This window comes from Haliaeetus leucocephalus, unplaced genomic scaffold (assembly GCF_000737465.1).
Source record: "Haliaeetus leucocephalus isolate CR32 unplaced genomic scaffold, Haliaeetus_leucocephalus-4.0 Scaffold406, whole genome shotgun sequence".
NCBI lineage: Eukaryota > Metazoa > Chordata > Aves > Accipitriformes > Accipitridae > Haliaeetus > Haliaeetus leucocephalus.
The window spans coordinates 8340205-8361020 of NW_010972842.1; the positions used below are offsets into that span (position 1 = coordinate 8340205).

A 20816-nucleotide genomic window follows, 5' to 3' on the forward strand; every position below is an offset into this window, starting at 1 on the left:
AGAACAGATTTTGCTTCTGAAAACAGGTGCTCGTGTTCTGTGGTCCCATGAAAGCTGGAAATTGGTCTCTGCTCTGAGATTTCTTTATAATCCCTGCAGATGATGATTGAATACTGCAGCTTGATAAAGAAAAAAAGGAAAACTGTTTGAAACCTTGCTTCTTCTCTTCTTTTTCAGCCTAGTTGGAGAAGAGACAAAGACCAAAAATGCCACCAGCAGCAGCGCCACAGTACCCACCTCCAGATGGAGGTTGGGGATGGGTTGTGGTCTTCGGGGCTTTTATCTCCATTGGATTTTCCTATGCATTCCCCAAAGCCATCACGGTATTCTTCAAAGAAATACAAGAAATCTTCCACACATCATATAGTGAGATAGCTTGGATATCGTCGATAATGTTGGCTGTCATGTATGCAGGAGGTAAGATACTTGTGAAATTTGCAAATACCATCCTTTGGGTTTGGTTTTTTTCCTATGGTCTTAAAGCATTTAAAGTTAATTCCTACGTGAATTTATCATTATTACCTAAAGAATTTAGCAAAATACATGCTTCTTTTTGTATCATACTTTATCAGAGTCCTGGTAGCCTCATCATCATTAAAGCATTGTTTACTTTCACTTTTAAAACATTTTATATACTTTTCCTTTTGGTTTTCCCCTTAGGGCCTTTTGTTTGTTCCTTTACCTAATTCTATTTTGCAATTTTGCCCTAAATTCACAGTTTCTGAAAGCCACATTTTCCAACAAAGCAGTGCCCAAGTAACTTCTCCTGGGGCTGGGGGTACAGTTGCCTGGTTTCCACTGCCTCGGTGAGATCTCTCAGTAGATCAGATGATGGAGCTTAAACACAGAAAATTATTATGGCAACAAGGGTTCATTAGTCAGGCACAGGTATTCCTCTGTAGACAGGGGGGTTATATCTCATCCCTGTTTGTTCTAAAATAAAATCCTACTTTCCATTTAGGCCAAGAGCCATGTTTCACACATGCCATCTGTATAAGAGCTAAGATACAGACAATCTTATTCTTGGGACTGAAATAAACAGTGAACATGAACTCTCTAATATCTTTTTTTCTTGCGAGCAAGGAAGTAAAGAACAAGTAAAGAATTTTAAAATATAAAGCCATGTTTAAGTACTGTGTCAAACCTGCTTTGGCAGGTTTTGTGTCTATCAACCTCAAAGACTAACTGTTAAATTCAGCTTGATTTCTTCATTCTTTCAGAATATTTTTTTAAGTATTGGTGGGAGCTAGCTGCTACTTAGGCAAAACACTTTTTCAGGCAGTACAGAGGTCTGAATAAGAGGTTATTTCAGGCAATAGAACTGTCATTGCCCTTTCTTTGGAACATCTTGGACTGTTTGCAATGATGGATCAATTAAATGCATACCTTTATATTTATGTGTGTGTGTATGTGTAGGTACATATGTATAAATGTATATAGATAGAAATGGAAAACATTGTGCCAATAGGACATTGAGATTCAATATCTTTAATCACTGAAAAGCATCACTCCAACGTTTTTCAGAAGTGGTATCTGTGTAATAATAAAGTACGGTATTATCAGGTCCAGTAAACAACCTATTGAAGGAAGCAAAAAGTCTCATTTTTAGCATGGTAGTTTTTTATCTCTGATTTCAACCTACCTAAGTTTTGGCACCTGAATGACCCTCGCTCCTTTAGCAGTCAGGGAGAAGAGATAGGTGCCTGTAGAGAGAAATTCGGGCTACCTGAGTTGTTCTCTCTAAGTACCTGTTTTTCCCCTCTGACTATAAAAATGAACCTGCAGCCAGCATAGCATTAGCTTAAGTACCTCTGGTAAATATTTTTCAGTTAATGGGGTGGAAAAGTGGATCCTTTTTTCAAATGCTGGCAGAGACAGAGACCTTATAAAGACGTCTTGACCAGTGGAGTCAATATCAACAAAAGCTTGCTGTTCAGATATTTTGATCCCATTTTTATTCATATGCTAATAAAGAATCATAAATTATTCATACACTAGTGGAGAATCATAAAGGATTTTATAGGACCAGCAGCAATAACCAAGTGATTCACCAAAATTCACCAGGTGAAGTAACTTGAACTTAATGCAATCCAGAGTGGAGTAAAAGAGCAGGTATGTCCCATCACTTTCGGGTCCCTTCTAATGTCGTTGCTTCTTAAGGATGCACCAGCACTTGCACTCGGGAGCGTACATGTGTACATGTGTACATGTGTACGTGTAACTGTGGAGGCCCCTGGACAAGTGCTGGACCCACCTGGAACAAGGGAAGAGCACAGATGTTGAAAAGCTGGAGTTTGTTTCTGCTTTCCCTGTGCTGTGACTTTTGACCTGGACCCTTTTTCACCACGTTTTCTGATCAGAGCTTGATTTTCTACGGGCAGATTTGCTTTATAGTGCAGGTGCTGTTCTTCTGTTTTAATCTTTGAATAACATTTAATTTATGCCGGTTTTGTCATCTCAAAGTTCACCCAAGTTTTATTAACAGTACAGATGCAAACCACAGGATGTTTAGCTGTCGTCATTTTTATCTCCAGGGTTCAATGTGCACAACTTTTCGTGTAAAATGCAAAGCATTCAGTACTTCTGCCTTTTCTCTAATACCTCTTTTACTGTTCTGAGTCCCAGCATACTAACTTCACCTGGACATTGACATTAAAAATTACAAAATTGTTTACTATTCATTCTGCTAACACCTACCCCAGTCACTATGAAGATTATCCGCACAGGAATAGTAGGCAAAGTTGTTTGGATATCTTGTTAGAGACTCGTGGTTTTAAAACGCTGAGAGTAACGACCCTGCCTGATATAAACACTCTTTGAAGCCATAGCTTCTCTAGAAGCACTTCCTAAAAAATAGGCCATTTAGACAATCACTGGCAGAATATGAAATAGCAATCAGGAAAAACATTTCTGAAGGAAATCACTCCTTTGTTTTTACTGTCTGAAGGTGGTTTGATTCCTCAGCATTTGATGTGCTCTAATATGAAATACACGTTCAGACCATGAGTACAAGGTGTATTGTTTACTATGAAGTGCGATACGTACGTCTGCGATGAACACTCTGTTCATCATACTACTAATTAAGGTAACCTGAAAACATCTAAGATCTGTCATCCTCATTAGAGCTTAGCATTCAACTTATTAATCATCACAGTGGGGTCAGTGAGTAAGTTAGAGTCTGTGCAGACACTCTTTGCTTTGGAGGCTGCAGCCTCTTGCAGTAATTAGCTGGCATCTGTGTTTCAGTAACAAGGTATTAACTTACCTTTCAATGCCTGAAAAAAAAAAAAAAAAGAAACTAATAAAAGGCATCCAGTAAGGAGCTAAAAAATGTTAATTATGTTTATCACTTACTTCATACTTAGAATAAATGGCATTAAATTATAGCAGACCATCTGGCAATCCATATGGTCTCCTGCAGTCCTGGTTAATTCCAGCAAATAGGTCAAGCACAGCATTCACCCTGTTAGGAAAGCACTAAGCAGAGGTGACAAATCTGATAAATCAATATGAAACTCTTTTCCCCTCTCAATCTGGCATAATATGTGTTTTCATACTGGTTTTTGTTGGGTTTGGGGGCTTTTTTTGTTTGTTTTGTTTGTTTTCTCAAGCTCTGCTCTTCCCCCCCCCAATCTCCTGGATGTTTGTTAGTGTTTACTAAAAAGCCATCCCAAAAAGCAAGATCCTGTGATGTGATCAAGGTTACAGGTATTGCACAGCCTCTACTGTTCAGCCTGTGCTTGAAAAAAGCATCCTCTGGAGAAGAGCAATAGTTCAGTCTCCATGGCAACTCCTTCTTCTGCCTCTCCTGAGCAGAGACTGTCAATTGTATTAAATTAAGGGTGATGGTTTTGTGATGGGCTGCTACACCCAAGGGACTGTGGCTGAGCCCACCAAACTTGTGTTACTGGAGGACAGAAGCTGGGATAAAATGGAATTAATTGAGTTATCCTGACAGGGCAACCTGTGTTTCTGTATGTGCATGAACACATATGTATATAAAATATGTGTGCGTGTATGTATTCTTATATGCATAAGCTATATATGTGTTAATACATTTATAGAGCCGTATTTATGCTCTAACACCCACAAGCATTAAGGAATTCAAGAAAAAGATCAAATACATTTGACCTCAAGTTCTGTCAGTTCATTCTTCTCTTTTTCAAAACTTCACCTCTCACACTGAGCAGCGGTAACAGCCAAAGGTGATTAGAGAACTTCTTATCGGAGCTCAATCTGTTTCCAGTAAAAATGTTTTCATTGCTTTCAGTGTAGGTTTGATAGGAGCCTTAGTGGCAGCTATGAAAAAGCCATGTGACAGGTCCGGTGATTTCAGACACATCTGACCTTGAGGTTTAGATTTCCTTGGGGAAAAAGCAGTTGGTTTACTCGTCTTTAACTTGTTTTCTGTCATTTTTCCAAGGACAATTTCAGTCTGGGGTTTTCATTTCTTTGTTTTGTTTGTGGGTTTTTTGGTTTTTTTTTTTTCAAAATAACTTTTTGGGTGTGACACTGGGTTATAGAGATTAGCCTGAGAGCTGCTAAATCCTTCAAGCCATACTCAGCTGTGAAATGTGGGGTAGTTTTGCTGGTCTGAAGTTCAAAAAAGAAAGGTCCATTTAAATTCTAGATGATATTTCTAAGTAAATAATTTAAAAAGCACCTTTGGACCCCTTTTGAAGAAAAATGCTATATAAGTGTAAGTAGTGGCCATTACCATTTTTCAGAACACGCTTATAATTAAAAAATGCAGCATTAAATAGCTTCCTCTCTCTTCTTCTGTATTTCTTAAGTTATTCAAGTTTGAGGTTAAATATTTCCAAACAGTACCAAACCCTTAAAGGATTTTTCAGGTGACAACATAAAGGTAACCTATAGACAAATCCTCATTTTGACTTTGTCAAATACTAATTTGGAAAATAACATATCATATGGTATGTTCAAAATATTTGTGATTTTATCTCAGTGGGTGTTTTGGTGATATTGCTGTGAAGATGAAATGGCGTGCACAGTGGAGATGACAGTTGCAAAATCCATGTAACACAAACAACAGATGGTTATGGATTTTTACTTTTGGACAGGACCTGGGCTCCTACACTTCTTCCTCCCTGGTAACATTTTCTTATGTTGGTTTTACAAATACTGGCACAAGGAATTCAGTGGCCATGTATAAGGAGATGGAAAAGCTTTCTTAAATTGACCTATGTCCTTTGTTGTCAGGGACAAGCATTTTTCTCCATCAGAATATGCAAAGTGTTGAATTTTAATAACCTCATTTAGAGTGTCCTTGAAAGCAGAACTTATCAACTTTCCAAATGCCTCATGGGCATGAGGGAATACTTCACATTTAGCCTAAAATATATGTAAAACATCTATGTCAAGTTAATTTGAGACTCGCAGATAAAGGAAAAGAAGTCATAATGGGGTGACACAAGAACAGGGTATTTTGACTCTTACTGGCAAGCGGAGATAAGCACAAAAAAGAGGTATCAAGAATAACAAAAATATTATAAATTTACAGTAGTTCAGTTTTTAAAAAAGAAGACCTGAATGCTAAGGGAGCCTGGTAAAGCCTCTGAAGGATAATACAGCCACTTCTTTCGTTTCTTGGAAGACTCTGAGTTTTAGTAAAACTGTACTTTCTAGGGCAGTGTTCTGCAGGAGCAATGGCTGTTTTAAACAGAGACCTTCCCTAATGTTTACAAAACACTCTTTAAAGTAGTCATGGGAAGGGAGATGAAAAAAAGCAGATCTGTTGTAGGTGGTTTTGTACATTGTTTTCAAACAGGTTTGTCGTCCTATCTACAGGAGCAAGCTGGTTTTTGACTCTGCAACTTGTTATGTTTGGCTGAACAGATAAGATCTAATTGTTAAATATTCAGTGCCGTTTGGGGATCTAATTTTGTCAAGTTTTCATGAAACATAGTTTTTACTGGGATTTACTGAGACACCCTCAGGAAGCCAGTCTCAAAGTTAAGGACATGCTGCCACTGAGAGAAATAAGGGGGTTTTGTCTGTTATTGTACACTTACATTAATTTTGAATAATTGTCAGAACTACGTGATGAATAGTTACCACTGTGCCTCTGCCAAGCTCTTTCTGTATCCAAACCATAGGTTATTAGTAATGATTTGATGCATATCAAAGAAATATAGAAATATATAGAAATAAATTTAATTAACTCGAGCCCTTTGCTAAAACAGTTTTCATTTACATACAAGTAGGCAATATGGATTACCTAATGAATGTTAGTTAAGCACTCTTTTCCTATTTAAGGCTTTGTATTTGTCCTGATCTCCATTTGGTTTCATAGCCAGGGATTTCTATAAGTAAAGTAATGAATATTGACAGCTTTTTTATCTGCAAAGAAGATTTCTTTTTTCTCTCCCACTTAGTTTCAAGTAATGGGTCAAAGTCAAACAATAATAAATAACATGCATCATAAAATACATTTTCTAAGGGGCTAAAACTTTGGGTTTGTTTAAGAAAGATATCAAGGGACAAACTTAGGCCTTTGATATGTTCACTGAGCTTGTAAAACTTTGACAAAAGAATGCTTATTTTGTGTGTACTAATAACGTTGGATTAGTTCCCATATAGTTTTTCATATCACTGGATCATACAATGGTTGTATTTGTGATATGTGCCGGGTAATTCAAAGGTAATGAAACAATGGTCTAGCACAACTGGGTATCATGAGATATTTAAGCAGATACCAGAGAAGAACTGTGGGGAAGGAAAAGTCTGTGTATACCATTGTAGTCACACCAGCACTTCAAATGAAAGAATAAACCCAGCACTTTACAAAGAACTTATTATAGAATTTTACTGGTCCATTGTTTTGGAATGTCTAAGAACTATTCCCTTGTTTATTTTGAAGGGAAACAGAGTTGTACTGATACGTTTAGAAGATATTCCAAGCCAGCATCAAATAGCAACAGCTGAGACTTTTACTGTGATTCATAAAGAGATGTAGACCTATAGTCATCAACAGACGTAAGTGGACCAGGGACTTAGTGACAGGTTTATGCTGATGCCAGGGGAACTACAGAGATCAAAGAATGAGGTGGTTTTCAATTGTCTTTTATGATTACTTTAAACACTCTTTTAATTGATTAACTGGTTTTGAAGATTTTTGCAGAGAGCACATATGACACATGTAGATAAACATATATACCATACGAAGAGTTTTTAATCAGTCAGAACCTTTTCATCCAACAGTGACATTCTATTAAAATTACATATGTCAAAGAGCACAAACAAACACAGCTTTAGTAAGTAATACATGTTTCATTGGTGCATACAAGCAAAAGAAAAGCTTACCTTTCTTTTCCAGAAATTTTGGCAGGTTTTTTTCAATTGTCAAAAAACAGTTAAGCATTTTCACACAGTTTTACCTGACTTTTGTTTGGGTGAATAAGTAATGTGACTAGACAACCAAATGAAAGAATGTGATTAAAATAGGAGACTGTCTTGTGAAATAAGACGTTGATTTCCTCATCTAGTTCAAACACTTCTTGCAATACTTTCCCACTGATGATGGGAACAGGTGCCTGTTTGGTTTTCTATGTGTACTGCTTTGGAACACTTACCATTAAGTGCTTTGACTTTTAGGAAACTTTTTAACAATAGTCACTCAAGATTATATGGACAGGATTCATGTATTTAGTCTTCCTCAGCATAGGCAGCTTCATCTAATCCAGTTGTCTCGACATCTTCTGTTGTCATTCGGTAAAAATGAGAGTTTCTGATTCAACCCTTCCTAAATTACATGTCCAAAACACATCAAACAAATCATGTTTTAGAAAGACCTCCCTGTCTTTTGAGTGCTAAAGGAATCTAGAGGAAGGGTTCAGATGCCCATTTTGCACAAGTCTGAGGTGATGCCACCCTACATGATTGTCGCCCTATACTAATACATCATATTTAGCTCCCGAGAGACCTTGAAATCTAAGAACGTTCCTGTTAGAGATATGCACCCATGTGCATCAACAGATCCATTGAAATTCACAGTAATGAATGACAGCTTTCACTGACAATGTTATGCTCTTATCAGAGACATGTAAAATAATTGCCTGGGACTCCATTCCAAGTATGGGCGCCATGGTGCTAATCCTTCAACATGTGCTTAATTTTAAATACCTTAGTGATCTCATAAAGTTCAAAGTTAAAATAAATTTTTCACCTGCTTAAAGTCAACATATAAACATGTTTATATATTTATGCAAATATGTTTATCCATAGGTGTTTGTAACATCAAGATCTCTTGACAGTGTACTTTCAATGACTTAAGTGCTCCCAGAGGCACTCATTAAAATCTCATTTTTATTTATGTCAACCTTAAAAATACATTATCCATAAATGATTCATGTCTTTTCCCCAAAATAAAATATAAATAAAATATAGAAGATTAGCTTTGAGGATTTACAGTATTTGAGCAAAACTGACAGTGTTCATTTATTAAAGTAATCATTTGATTAAACTTTTGACTTGTTTGTCAGTAAGCTTATCTCTGCTTCATAAAAAAACATTTATTTTCTATTATGGACACAGTACAATTTGATCTTAAGTGTGAGTCTCCTACCTTCAATTTTAATTTATTGGATTCCACAGCGTTCCAGTGCTGCAAAGTGCACTGAGGAGTGGAGAATCAGGCACGGTGACTGTAAGGATTGTTCTGATTATTCACTGAAGCAACAAACTATGTAACAAAACACTTTCAAATAGTGACCTGAAATTGTATGATCCTCACGTGAGGAGAGAATGTAGTCAACATTAGAGGTGCTTGTAAGGGGCTGATGGCCTGAATAATCATTTTTGATTAACACATTTTTATTGTCATAGAAAGTTACAGAAAATCTAAAAAAAAAAAAAAAAAGTTTCACAAAAAAACCACAACCCTCTCCCTCCTATGGGCTGGACTTGCCGAAGGACTACACCTCCCAGAATGCGATGGGGCAATTCGTCTTGGAGTGAGGTCCAATGTGTGTTATGGGACTGCATATACAATAATGAGCAACAGAGCCCAGCAATTTGGCTTATACTAAATTAACAAACTGTAGAGCTGCAATTCTTTTTAAGACGGTTTGGTAATGAAATGCAATATAGTACCGAATGACCTGAAACAAAATGTCTGCAATTATTTTGAAAAGCTAAGTGGAAGAATTAGATCATGAGCATGCCAGATAGTTAGTTATATTTTGAATTTGTTTATTTGTATGACAGAAGATGTCTGAGATATTTCAGAGTGAGTGACTTATTTGAAGAGTTTTAATTCAACTGAAAATTCTGAGACTTGAAATTTTTATTTCAGCTCGGGAATAAAATGGATGTTAAAGCATAAGAGTGTTTCATGCAATGCTAGTTCTAATTTTATGTATTGTTCCTTAAAAATCAAATACTGTGTCACAAAGATGGTACATGTGGGAGTGATTCGCTTGTCTTTCATACAGCGCCATAGTTTATACCTTTGCGAAGAGTGTGCAAGGTTATATAAACCATTGCCATTGTGATTTAGAAGCTTTTCATATTTACTTACTCAAATGTAAACAGTAACCTGAGTGCAAAGCACTTGACCCTGTGCTCAGAGAAACAGAGCTGAAGTGGCATATGGGATTAAGGCAAGAACAAATTTGTGTCATAGAATTTCTTCTGGATCATTTCTCCCAGTGTTATAAAAAATTTACTTGACAAGGTGTTCAGATATACATATTGCCTAGATCAGTCAACTTTCTAACCAATTGCTTCTCAGTAAGATGTATTAAAACTTACTCAAGAAACACAGTTCTTCCTGTGGGAAGAAAATAATCCTTTCATTAGTAAACCTAAGTAATATTCTCCTCACAGGCACACATGTTAAATCCTTGCAGAAGCGGGTATATTTTATTGGATTATTTTAATATATTCTGGCTGAAGAATATCAACATAACTCCTTAGATGAAAGGTGGCTCCAGGAATGCATGATCTTCAGGCAGCATCTGTAATATAAATCATGAGAAGCCTGTATTTTAATGGGCACTAATTTATTTTGAATTTATGATGCATCACAATCATTAGAAGTAAGTTCCTTGACATTACTTGGTGGAGAATAAGGTTTCTGCCAGTGGTGGGTTGTTTTACTTCTTCACACTGGGTAAGAAAACACACCTGGTTCAAAAGCCACGCAAATATTATCTTCAAGTGCAATAAGATGGCACTAGGTCACCAAACCGCTTCATGTTGCTTTGTGCAGCAGAGCTCAAATATTCCTTGTTCATGCAAGCAGACTTGATCTAGACTTCCCCTACCCCTCCACCCCCCCATTTTCAGAAGACCTTGTCTGTGGAGATGTGTCCTCTGCTGCTACAAGGGGAAGGACGGCGTACAGAACATCGTAGGTGTTGTTTCCTCTCTAGTCCATGCAAAACACAAACGCCATAAAGGCATTTCCCCACCTCCTTCATAATACATTCCTTTTCCACTGCTTAAGTCCCAGCCTTCCTCTACTATTTTTTCATGATTCTTTCACTCTGCACTTGGTCATATTTTATGAAATACTGTTTTCATAGGGAAAGGCGTACTTTCCCCCTCATTAAAAGAAATCATCACGTCTTTGTTGATTACAGTCCATGGAAAGTACATTTGTTGATCCAGTCCACAAAAGCAATGGCATGTGACTATACATAGGAAACATCTAAAAAATTGAAAGACCAATCAGGTAAAGCTCTTTCCATTGTAGATGGAAATCTAAAAGTGTCAACCTGATGACAAAATCAACTCTGATGACAAAAAGTATGTGAGGTGGGTATGGTAATATGCAAAGATAAACTGACATCTGCTCAGATAATGTATAGAAGAAAAAAAGTATCTGATTTCTCTTTCAATTTTATTGGGTAGAGTGTTAGTCTCAGGCATGTGTATTTTGCTGTAAAAGGCTAGGGAGAAGCAAGGAAAAAAAGAAGGAGGAGAGACGAGATTAGAATTAATTCTTAAATTATTGATTAATCAGTAAATATTTTCCTGAAGATTATTATTTTTAAAAAGCAGTTAAATGTGGGTAGTCCAAAGTGTAAGGGAATTGGAAAATGCTCTGATCTGAACCTGTGGGACACTTTCCAAATTCTGGACCTGTTCACTAAATCGTCTCCAAAGGTTCCACTTCCTCTAGGGTGTAATAAAGTCTACTGATTCAGGCACAGCTGAAATAGAGAAATGCATTGAAAGACGGAAAACATGACATAAATCTTGTACCTATTGTTGATCAGGAGGATAATCTGTTGGTAACTTTTGGCTTTTCATTATTCTAGTTTGGATTTTTTTCTTCATGTTTCTAGCCATTTAACACTTTATATTGCTTTTAGTCTTTTTGACCTGGAAGACAAAATATTCAGTGTTACATTTATATATCATTCTATAATTAAACAGATTTTTCTCAATGTACAAATATGGGGTTTTTTCACTTGTCTGAAAACAGGAAAAAAACCTACAGATAAATCCACCCAAATATTCTCCTTTTAATTGACAGCTGAATGTAGTTGTGTCTCCCCTCACCCCCACCCCAGTTTCTCAGTCTCCTCTTTTGCAAAATACTGGGAAAAATGCACATTCTGTACCTGGTATGATCCCGTTAATATACTATCATTGTCTGCACTTACACTCTAAATGCTTCAGGTGCCAAAACCTAATGACAATGCTCAGTTCCCAGTTTGTATGATATCTTTGAAACACAAATAAGTTCCTTCCCCCTCCTCTTTCCTTTTCCCTTTTCCCTCCCCTCCCTATTTCCTCTTCCCCCTTCCCTCCCTCTTCCCGTTCCCCCAGTGTGTTGTGAACTAAATATTATTCACATATATTTACCTTACACAGTTCTTCAGACAGGATCTAATTTACGGGCTGTAAAGGAGTTTGGGAAATTCCCACCCTTTTCTTCTAATTGTTACCACTTAAAGTCACCATATGCATTTTATTAGATATTATTAAAAATACAATTATAATGAAAATAATGATAAAATAATGTTTTAGAAAGATTTTTCTATAAAGTACATTTTAAGCTTAATGATTCATAAGTGTCAAATAGCAAATGGATTTGGAAATAATCTTACAATGTTATTGGCAATGACCTAAATATGATGATTTCTCAGGACACTTCCAAGTTATAAATACATCCAGATTTATACTTTGTGTTACATATATTCTGAATATGTAGATGAGATTTAATGATCCACTCATGATCCATAATTCACAGTAAGTGGTCCACAGAAACATCATAGGTAGTAGACTGAGTATTTTCAATTTGAAGTTTAATTATACAGTGCAAAATTGAGACCAGAAAGGAATATGATAAAGGAGGAACTAGGAAGAAACATGTATCTTGTGCCTTCTGAAATTACATATTATTGCCTGTAACAATATATAAGGAATCATTTCTAAGTTGAGTTACTTATGATATTATTCTGGAAGAAAACAAACTGTAGGATGATGTGCAGCGTAAAAATGGGATATTGTGGGAACATTAATATGATGGGCAATTTGTAGAAGACAGAGAAATCCAAATGACAATATTAATCTTAACTGGAGTTGGCTGAATTTTTCACAGTGAATGCGTTATCTGAAAAATGTAATGGTTTGAGTTACAAAGAATATACCCTACATTCATAAGAATTACTAAATAGCCTGTGCAAGGTCCTCTGAAATTGTTTGCTATGACTTTTTCCTCTCTGTGATGTCTGCTAGCCTTCCAAATGATGAAGAATTGTTCTGCTTCCAGGAAAAGTAGCCAGAGTTTTTTAGGAAGGTGTATAAAAATCATGAATGATAATAAGGAATAAGAAATAGGAAGTGGTGAGTAATTAATATTTATGAATATTGTGTTCATATGTGCATACACAGATTTGTAGAAAAGACAGTCATTACTCAAAGAGGAAGAAAATAAAAAGGGAAATATTTGTAACTAGCTAATAACATGGTTTAGGAAAATGTCTATGAAGAATTAAAACAAATGTTTGCAAGCACTGTTTGTTCCGTGGGGGTTTTTTCTTCCCAACAATTAGCTCTGAGATTAACAACACATCTCTTATTTTCAAGTTGCTATAATTGTAGTTGTGACAATGGTATGCTGTAACCTCTTGTCTTTCTCTTCAGTTTTATGATCTGCAACAATACAGAAAATTGTCCTCCCTTTGTAACAGCAGAATATGCAGAACTTGTTTGGCAATCTGGTGCACACAGTTAGCAAGCTGTAAAGACAATTTTTATAGCTAAAACTGTAATCTGCTTTGGCAAGACACAAAGTACTAAACACGAAGTCTTCTTCCATTACAAATTTTCAAGTTCTTTGAACTTGGAAGAATGAGTTCAGAAATTTCCAGGTGAAAAATGCTTACAAATGGGATGAGTACTTTCTATTATCTTAGGAACAAACAACTCATTTATATCATTAGGAGTCCAGAAATCAGATGAGGAAAACTGGTAGGGTTTGGGGGCTTTGTGTGTGTGTGTGTTTGTGTGGATATGTAGTCTCTGTGTCTGGGCATAGCAGTTTTTTAGTAAGATTACTTTTGAGATAGATAGAAAAACCAGAAAAACTAGAAAAACTAAAAACTCGGTTTAGTATTAATTTTCCTTCGTTCCCTGAAAACAGACATATTGGACAGGATTTATTTTAATCTTTTCAGAAATGTGATGCTTTTTTCAGTACAAGGACTCAAACACGGATATTGCCAAATGGAACAAAGTCTTTCACTTGCAACCATCCACAGAGAAAGAAGGAACAGCCACTGAGATGAATGGATAATACTTCAAGGATGAGACCTCTGGAAGAAAAATCACTAAATATTTTCATTGGAGCATAGTTAGAGTTATGCCTCCTGAAGTTCCTGGTGAAAATCTGAATAGGATGTAAATTTAGTGAAGTTTATTATTAATTCCTTCGTATTAACTACTGCTATAAAGGATTACATTTACTAGTGTGTATATATATATCAGTATTATTATCTTTAGTGTATTTCTGGTGAGGACAAATGAGTAAGTCCTTATTTGGTTTTTCATTTAAAGAAGTAACCTTTAATGGCACAGGTTCATTCTGCTTGTCAACAGCATTATTATTTAAGTGAAATCCTCAACACATTTTTGGGGTCTGAAAAGCTGTTTTAAATTTAGATACATGCAAGCCTGTGAAGCCTATGAATACTAAGCTTTAAAAATTCATTGTCTTTTCTTCTGCAGGAAACTTTCATTAATTCTTCCCGGTACCTCATATTTACCACTGAATTTTCTAATGTTCATGTTGATACACTACGTGACATTTACTGCTTAAGTTACAAGATGGTTGCATAGGTTTTCTGAGAAGAAAAGACCATTTATCTGAGAAGACCATTTGTGATGCACATATTGTGCTGATGCTATTTCCAGCTATCCCCATTACAGAGGCACGCAGGCCACTTTGTGAAAAATACGTGCCTGGTGTTACAATGTCTCTATTTATATACATCTCTCTTATAGGTGCTTTGGTTCCATCTCCTCATTAGCTTGTTCCCTCCTTTCTTCTTGTTTCTTGCCTTTTTCCAAGTTGGCAGACTAGTTTTTGCAAATGTCTATGCACGGGCGTCACTTTATTTAGTGATACTGAAGGTAACAGGAATACAAATATAAGGAAAGTTTAAAAAAGCGCTGAAATATTTTGCTGCATCTGACTTCATTTCACAATAAATGTGTCAATGTGAAATCTGGGCAAGCAATTTTGGGACAGAAATTTTTTTTGTCGTCAGTGACTATAAATGCTTCTGAACACTGCTGAGATACTCATTTCCTATTAAATATTATGAAGTTTCATATTGCTAATTTCAAAAGAAATGTCATAAATCATCTTAAAGTCCTCTGCTTTGTGATCAAGTATTTTAGCCTTTCATGAAAAAAAATTCCGTAGAAGAGCATGCAAAAGATAATTAATACAAAGCATCGATATGTATCAATGTAAATAGTAATGAGCATGGCTCCTCCTTGATTAAAAACTGGGCAGTCTTCCAACTTTTTTAAATTCATAGATATAGAGTAATTTTCTAAATCATAGATGTTTTCTAAATTACATGGTCCATAACTCCATACACATTGGCACCCTAGAAAACAAGAAAAGAACCAGTAAGCCAGTCAACAGCTTTAATCAAAGTACGTAATGTCCTCAGTTCCTGTCTCTGATGTATTACTGGGAAAAAAAAAAAAAAATACTAAAACAGATCAAGGATCTCTCATTTCTACAGAAAAGCAATTTATTTAGAGCAAGTGCCAGCACCACTGATCACTTATTTTGTTTCTTCTGAACATTTCAGGACAAAGGCAGCTCATATTTGCAGCCAGACGTACGTGTTCCTGAGTTGAGCACATCAGTTCAAAATTAGCAGATGTAACCTTTTGGGAGGAGAAACCATGAAGCAGCAGCCCGTGTGTTGAGGCACTCTACCACCAGCCAGGCTGTATTTCTTACAAAAGTCCTAAGGAATAGCTGAAGGTCAAATTAATCCTCATTAGTAATCAAAAGATAGAAACTTAATAGGATTCAAGGATCCTTCAGGACACAAGTGAGAATGTGTGCATGACACTGAGGAAATATAGTCAGAGGAGGGGAAGTGGTGAGCAAAGTGTGATGGATGGTCAGACGACCGACTGCTTCTCGCCCGGCATGCTGGGCTTTCAGCTGCCGAGCTATCTTAACTCATGGTTTAGCAACCCTAACTCAGTGTTAGCCATTTCTTTTCGGTGATATTTATTGCAAAAGCATTTTCTTTTTTTCTTTGCTTTCTGTCAAGGTTACTATATTATCTAGGTTTATGGAATCAGTGCAGCCAGTTGTAAATGTTACATGAAATAATAGAAAAAAAATACTGCCAAATGCACAGGGGAAGTTTTCCAATGACTGTTGAACTACGTTACCTTCACTGCTGTTACACAAACATATAGGATATGTCCAAAATGCAGGTTACCATTCCCAGAAATGGGATAAAGAATCTAACACAAAAATAGTTGCATGACATTTTAATACTTTCAAATTCATCGATACTTTTTTGGATTTTTTTCTGTCTGCCTTCTCTAGATGCCTATCCAAGAGTACTAGAGTTATTTAGCTGAAGGTTTTTGAACTAGAGATAAGACTGTCATAGAATGCTCAGTATTTTGACTTAGTCCTGCTTGAGAAAAGCAGCATATTTTTAAAGCATTTTCCAACTTAATGAACAGGTTTTAAACATGATCAGAATCGATTTTGAGTTGCTTTTCCTCTGGGTGCCAGAGATGACATTCCAGCAGCAGAACTAAGTACTTGCTTAAAGTGTTTGTGGTTGAAGGAGCTGTTTTAAAGTGAAAGATAAGGCTCTACTTTAGCAAAATATTGGGGATTCTTTGCCAAACAAAGCAAATCAGCTGCTGCAAGTGGATTTTATATTTTGTAAAAAAAAAATGAAAAAGGAAAAGGAAAAGGAAAAGAAAAAGAAAAAGAAAAAGAAAGAAAAAAGAAAAAAGAGAGGAAAAGAAGAAAAAGAAAAAAGAAGAAAAAACAAAAGAAGAAAAAGAAAGAAAAAGAAGAAAGAAAAAGAAAAAAGAAGAAAGGAAAAACAGAAGAAAGAAAAAAAAAGAAGAAAGAAAAAAAAGTCTGACTGATATTAACAAGTAGCTTATCCTTATGTTAATTCTTGGAGCTCCTCGGGCTTTTCCAGCCTTGTAGGAAACAGAAATAAAAAGTAAAGCCGGACTGGAAAGATAGCTGCGTTGTCTCTGCAGAGCAGATGGCTAAAAATGTACTTGTGTTTAAATCACTTGACTTGACAGGATGCAATCTACAATATTGCATTAGTGCAACTTGAGATATTATTATTGCATTTATTTTCAACTTTTTTCAGCAATTCCCTTTATTTAAATAAATGTCTTATTGTTTAGACTGAGTCATTTCAGGTTGCTTTGTATCAATGACACTATGAACACTGTGTGACATAGTCAATGAATGTTTAAAAAATTACCTCTATATCAGGAAGGTTCACCTCTAGTTCCATACTAAAAATAGTGCAGGTAGCAAAATAAAAAGCATAAATGCACTGGCTGTATGTGAAACAAATTACAGATGTAGATGGTCTTTAATTACATCATTGTACTACAGCAGTGAAAAATCAAACCAGAACAAATAAATTAAATACTAAAAACAAGGTTATATACTTTTAAAAGAAACTTTAATTCCTACAGTGAATATAAATATAGAATAGACCCAAAGATGACGTCTTTATGGACATAAAAGACAATTATGGCAGCTTGATACTGCTACAATCCAATCCCTACTATTGCAACCATTCTGGCTAGTTATTACACATTTAAGTTGCAGAACATTTTGTCATCCCTCACAGAAAGTGGTGTCTATTTACGGGAGAACTGTCTAAAGTAAATATATTCTTTTTCATTTTGGTAAGAGAAAAACTGATGGAAAAGAGAAAAGGCAGCAAGAATTCTAGTGTCCTAGATTCTCTTCCTTTTATAAATTAATGGAGTGTACCTAATACGTTTGGACTTATAAATGTTATTCTACCTGAGAGCTGAGCAAGATACAGATTTTATGTCAAATAAATCTTTTTTATTCTATTTCATGGCCTTAAAACTGATCTGCCTCTACTATTACCTCAACGTATTATGAAATGGAAATATTGTTATCTGGTTTGCATCCTTTAAGCTTTTAGAGACACTAGATATAAAGTTGTTGCACTGTCTCCAGAGTCAGATCATTTTTTGAAGTGTATGTTTTCTCAGGGCTGAAAAAAGTGAATAAATGGATAGATGTGCGTACATAAGTGTGTGTATCTCTGAAAGTGTAACTATATGAGAAAGATTATTGAATGTATAGTGCATAGTCTGAGTCCTGTATTCATTTCTACAAAAATACCAAGCAGTACATTTCTTTAAAAAGAAACTTTAATGTTCGAGCTATGTTTAAACTGTATTAGCACAATAAGCATCTTTTAAGGGGAAAAAAAGTGATTATTTCTTCAAACATCTGCTTTTTAAATCTACTTATTATTCAGTTATGTAATCTTTTTTATAGCTTTTCATTTACAACAGTATGGCTTAGCAGAAGAAGGAAGATTTAAACGGTGATTGAAAAGTTAAACTTGAAAGGGAGAGGCAAATATGGATAATTGATACCTTTGTTATTATACGAAATAATTAATCTGCTTTGTAAGCAATATATTTCTTCCTAGAGGTCTTGGTATTCACTGAAGACCAGCGAGAGCAGCTTTGTCCTCACATTTTGCACAATACAGATGTGCAAGTGAACGTTCTGCTGAGCCCTCAAAACAGAGCGTGGGCGTCGCATTATTATAGGCTTTGTATCAAATATCACAAACAGCTCCCAAATGCATGAGCCAGTCTCTGCTCACATAGCTGAAATGGCTTTTGCCATCTTGCCCTTGACATATGACAAAGAATGTGAAAAGCTGCTGTTTTTTCTTGTCTTCTAAAGCATTTGTCCCCTGCGCAGCCCTTCCTGAAAGGGTTCTTCAGTGGCACCCGTTACGGTCGCTCTCTTATTCCTGCTCACACTCTGGTCATTTGCCTCAAACAGAAAGATATAATCCAAAAATACAGCCAGGAGATTCTTAGCATATTATGATAATGGTCTTAAATTTGGTTTAGGGAATGTATAGTCTTTTGTGGCTGATGGTTTGTAGGTGCTAAGGGAGAGATCGGAGTAAATATTCCTGTGGGCTTCCTGACTTAACATCTGTTGCGTAGTTACTTCAGGAAAGTAGACTCAGGGATCCAGCAGTCCTTCAGTGCATTAACATGCATTAATGTATAGCATGATTTTGGCCAGGTTACAGTACTTAAACAGCTTAATCTTCCTTCTGCTAAAAAGAAAAAAATATGCAAGGAATATAGGTACCTGCTGGCATGTAAGCATTACTTAAATAATTATAGAAGCTGTTAGATGTGAAAAGACATTTGTGCATGGCTAAAAAATGTATGATGGCAGGCAAACAGCTGGAATTTATGTAGATTCCTATATGTTAAGGTATGAATATGCATTATTTTATGAGACTCCAAAACCAAATATATACACAGATGTCACAAGAAAATATTTAACTGGCTGATCAGATTGGAAGGGTTCCTAGGTAACTTAAGGAGTAAGCTTTAACTAACTGTATGGCTTATAGTAGAAGTAAAATTTCCCACATGCACAAATTTTAAATCAAAATACTGGAATATACTAAAAGAAAACCCCAAATTAAATGGAGCTGTGGTGGTAAATACACAGCATTAACTTAAGGAAAACATCTCCAAGAGAAAATTATGTTTAAAGGAATTTTAAATTCATAATACATTCCAGATTGAGGTCATTTAAAAGTACAGAGCTCAGACCCATCAGACAGCTTTGTCTTTCCTCTGGTGTCTTCATCCACTGCCTACCTAAATTAATCCATCCATATTTGACCTCAGCTAACAGGTCTCTTAGGGGAGGCTAACGCTGCATGCTTTGATCTGCAAAGCTGTAACTTGGCTTAAGTGCCACCGCTAAGACCTGCAGAGATGCAGTTTTCTTGGTCCTGGTAAGGAACTGTCTGCAAAATGAGTTCCCTCAAAGGAGAGGGAAACTTGCCATTTCTGGACAACCCCCAGAAACGTGACCAACCACCCACTAAAAAGAAACCTCTTCCCCACACCCCTAAACAAGGAAGAATCTGGCTCATTTTCCTGTCCTACAGGAGAAGGAAGGAAGGATTGATGGAACAGTATTAAAGAATATTGTAGTCAGTACTCCTTGGGAGTGAATATTAACAGCAGAGCTCATCTTTGTCCTTGATTATGGTTGGAAAACCTTGTCAGTGCTGTGCAATGCAGTCTTTTTGATCTATAATTTTATTAAAAATGCTAACAATATAGCAATATTGCACAACAATCTTTTTTAATGCCATTCCTCCCTTTCCAACACTTGATAGTCTGCTATGTGTGGATTTACCGTATCTTTTTCATTTGGTCTCACACCTATCCTTCTGGCTTTTCACGCTGTCTTTGTTTAATGAGAAAAGAAACATTGCTAACAGGTCTATCTCCATCATAACTGAGGTATTTATCTAAGGGTAAAATTCAAGGTGCTGCCTGTAGTGAATAAATCTGTAAAGAGTGTGGTCAAATATTTCCCTGCTATGATGCCTCTTTCCTACATTTTTTTCTAAGGATCAGCAAAAGAATATTTTCAGTAAGGCTGCAGCAAGGCAACGTTTATTACAGCAGTAATTTGGGGGGAGGTCAGAATGTTGACAAATACTAACCAAATTTTTCATTTACAGTTTTGTAAATACTTCCATTTCATCACAGGAAAAAGAACTTGAAAATAATTTTAAATATCATTATTTTGATATCTTTGAAGTGAAATACTGGTATTGCGTTTAGCAATGGTAACTTTTTTTTTTTTTTTTTTCAGAAAATTGCCTTAGATTTAATTTATTTTCAAAAGTATAAATATTATTTGATATTGAGATGAAACTTTTTGCTTTGAGTTAAACAAAGAGTTCCAGTTAAAAGGGACTTTTTTGACCCAGAGAAAATATTTGTATTGTTCATGTATTTCAAAAGGGCTTTCTTTCTAATTCAAACACGAGCCAAACTACTGATTGTCCAAACATAGCTCTATAAATAAAAAAATGGTGATTGAACTTATGCTTCAGCATAGTTATTGGAACACAAGTTTATTAAGACAGGAGAAGTAAGCATGATATATTTGGAAAGCGCTTGGAGTGTGATTTGTCCATCCTTCATGTTTCACTGCTTGCTCCATATGGCCTCAAAGGACAAAGCCCACCACGCCA

At 35.9% G+C, this 20816-nt stretch overlaps 1 protein-coding gene across 1 annotated transcript in view; it reads left to right on the plus strand.

Annotated features, from left to right (window-relative positions):
- Nucleotides 1-206: 206 nt before the first annotated feature.
- Nucleotides 207-20816, plus strand: part of SLC16A7 (solute carrier family 16 (monocarboxylate transporter), member 7) — a 28130-nt gene continuing 7520 nt past the window's right edge. Inside the window, exon 1 of the mRNA XM_010574095.1 lies at nt 207-417. Coding sequence (XP_010572397.1) covers nt 207-417 — 211 coding nt within the window. The remainder of the gene's footprint in view (nt 418-20816) is intronic.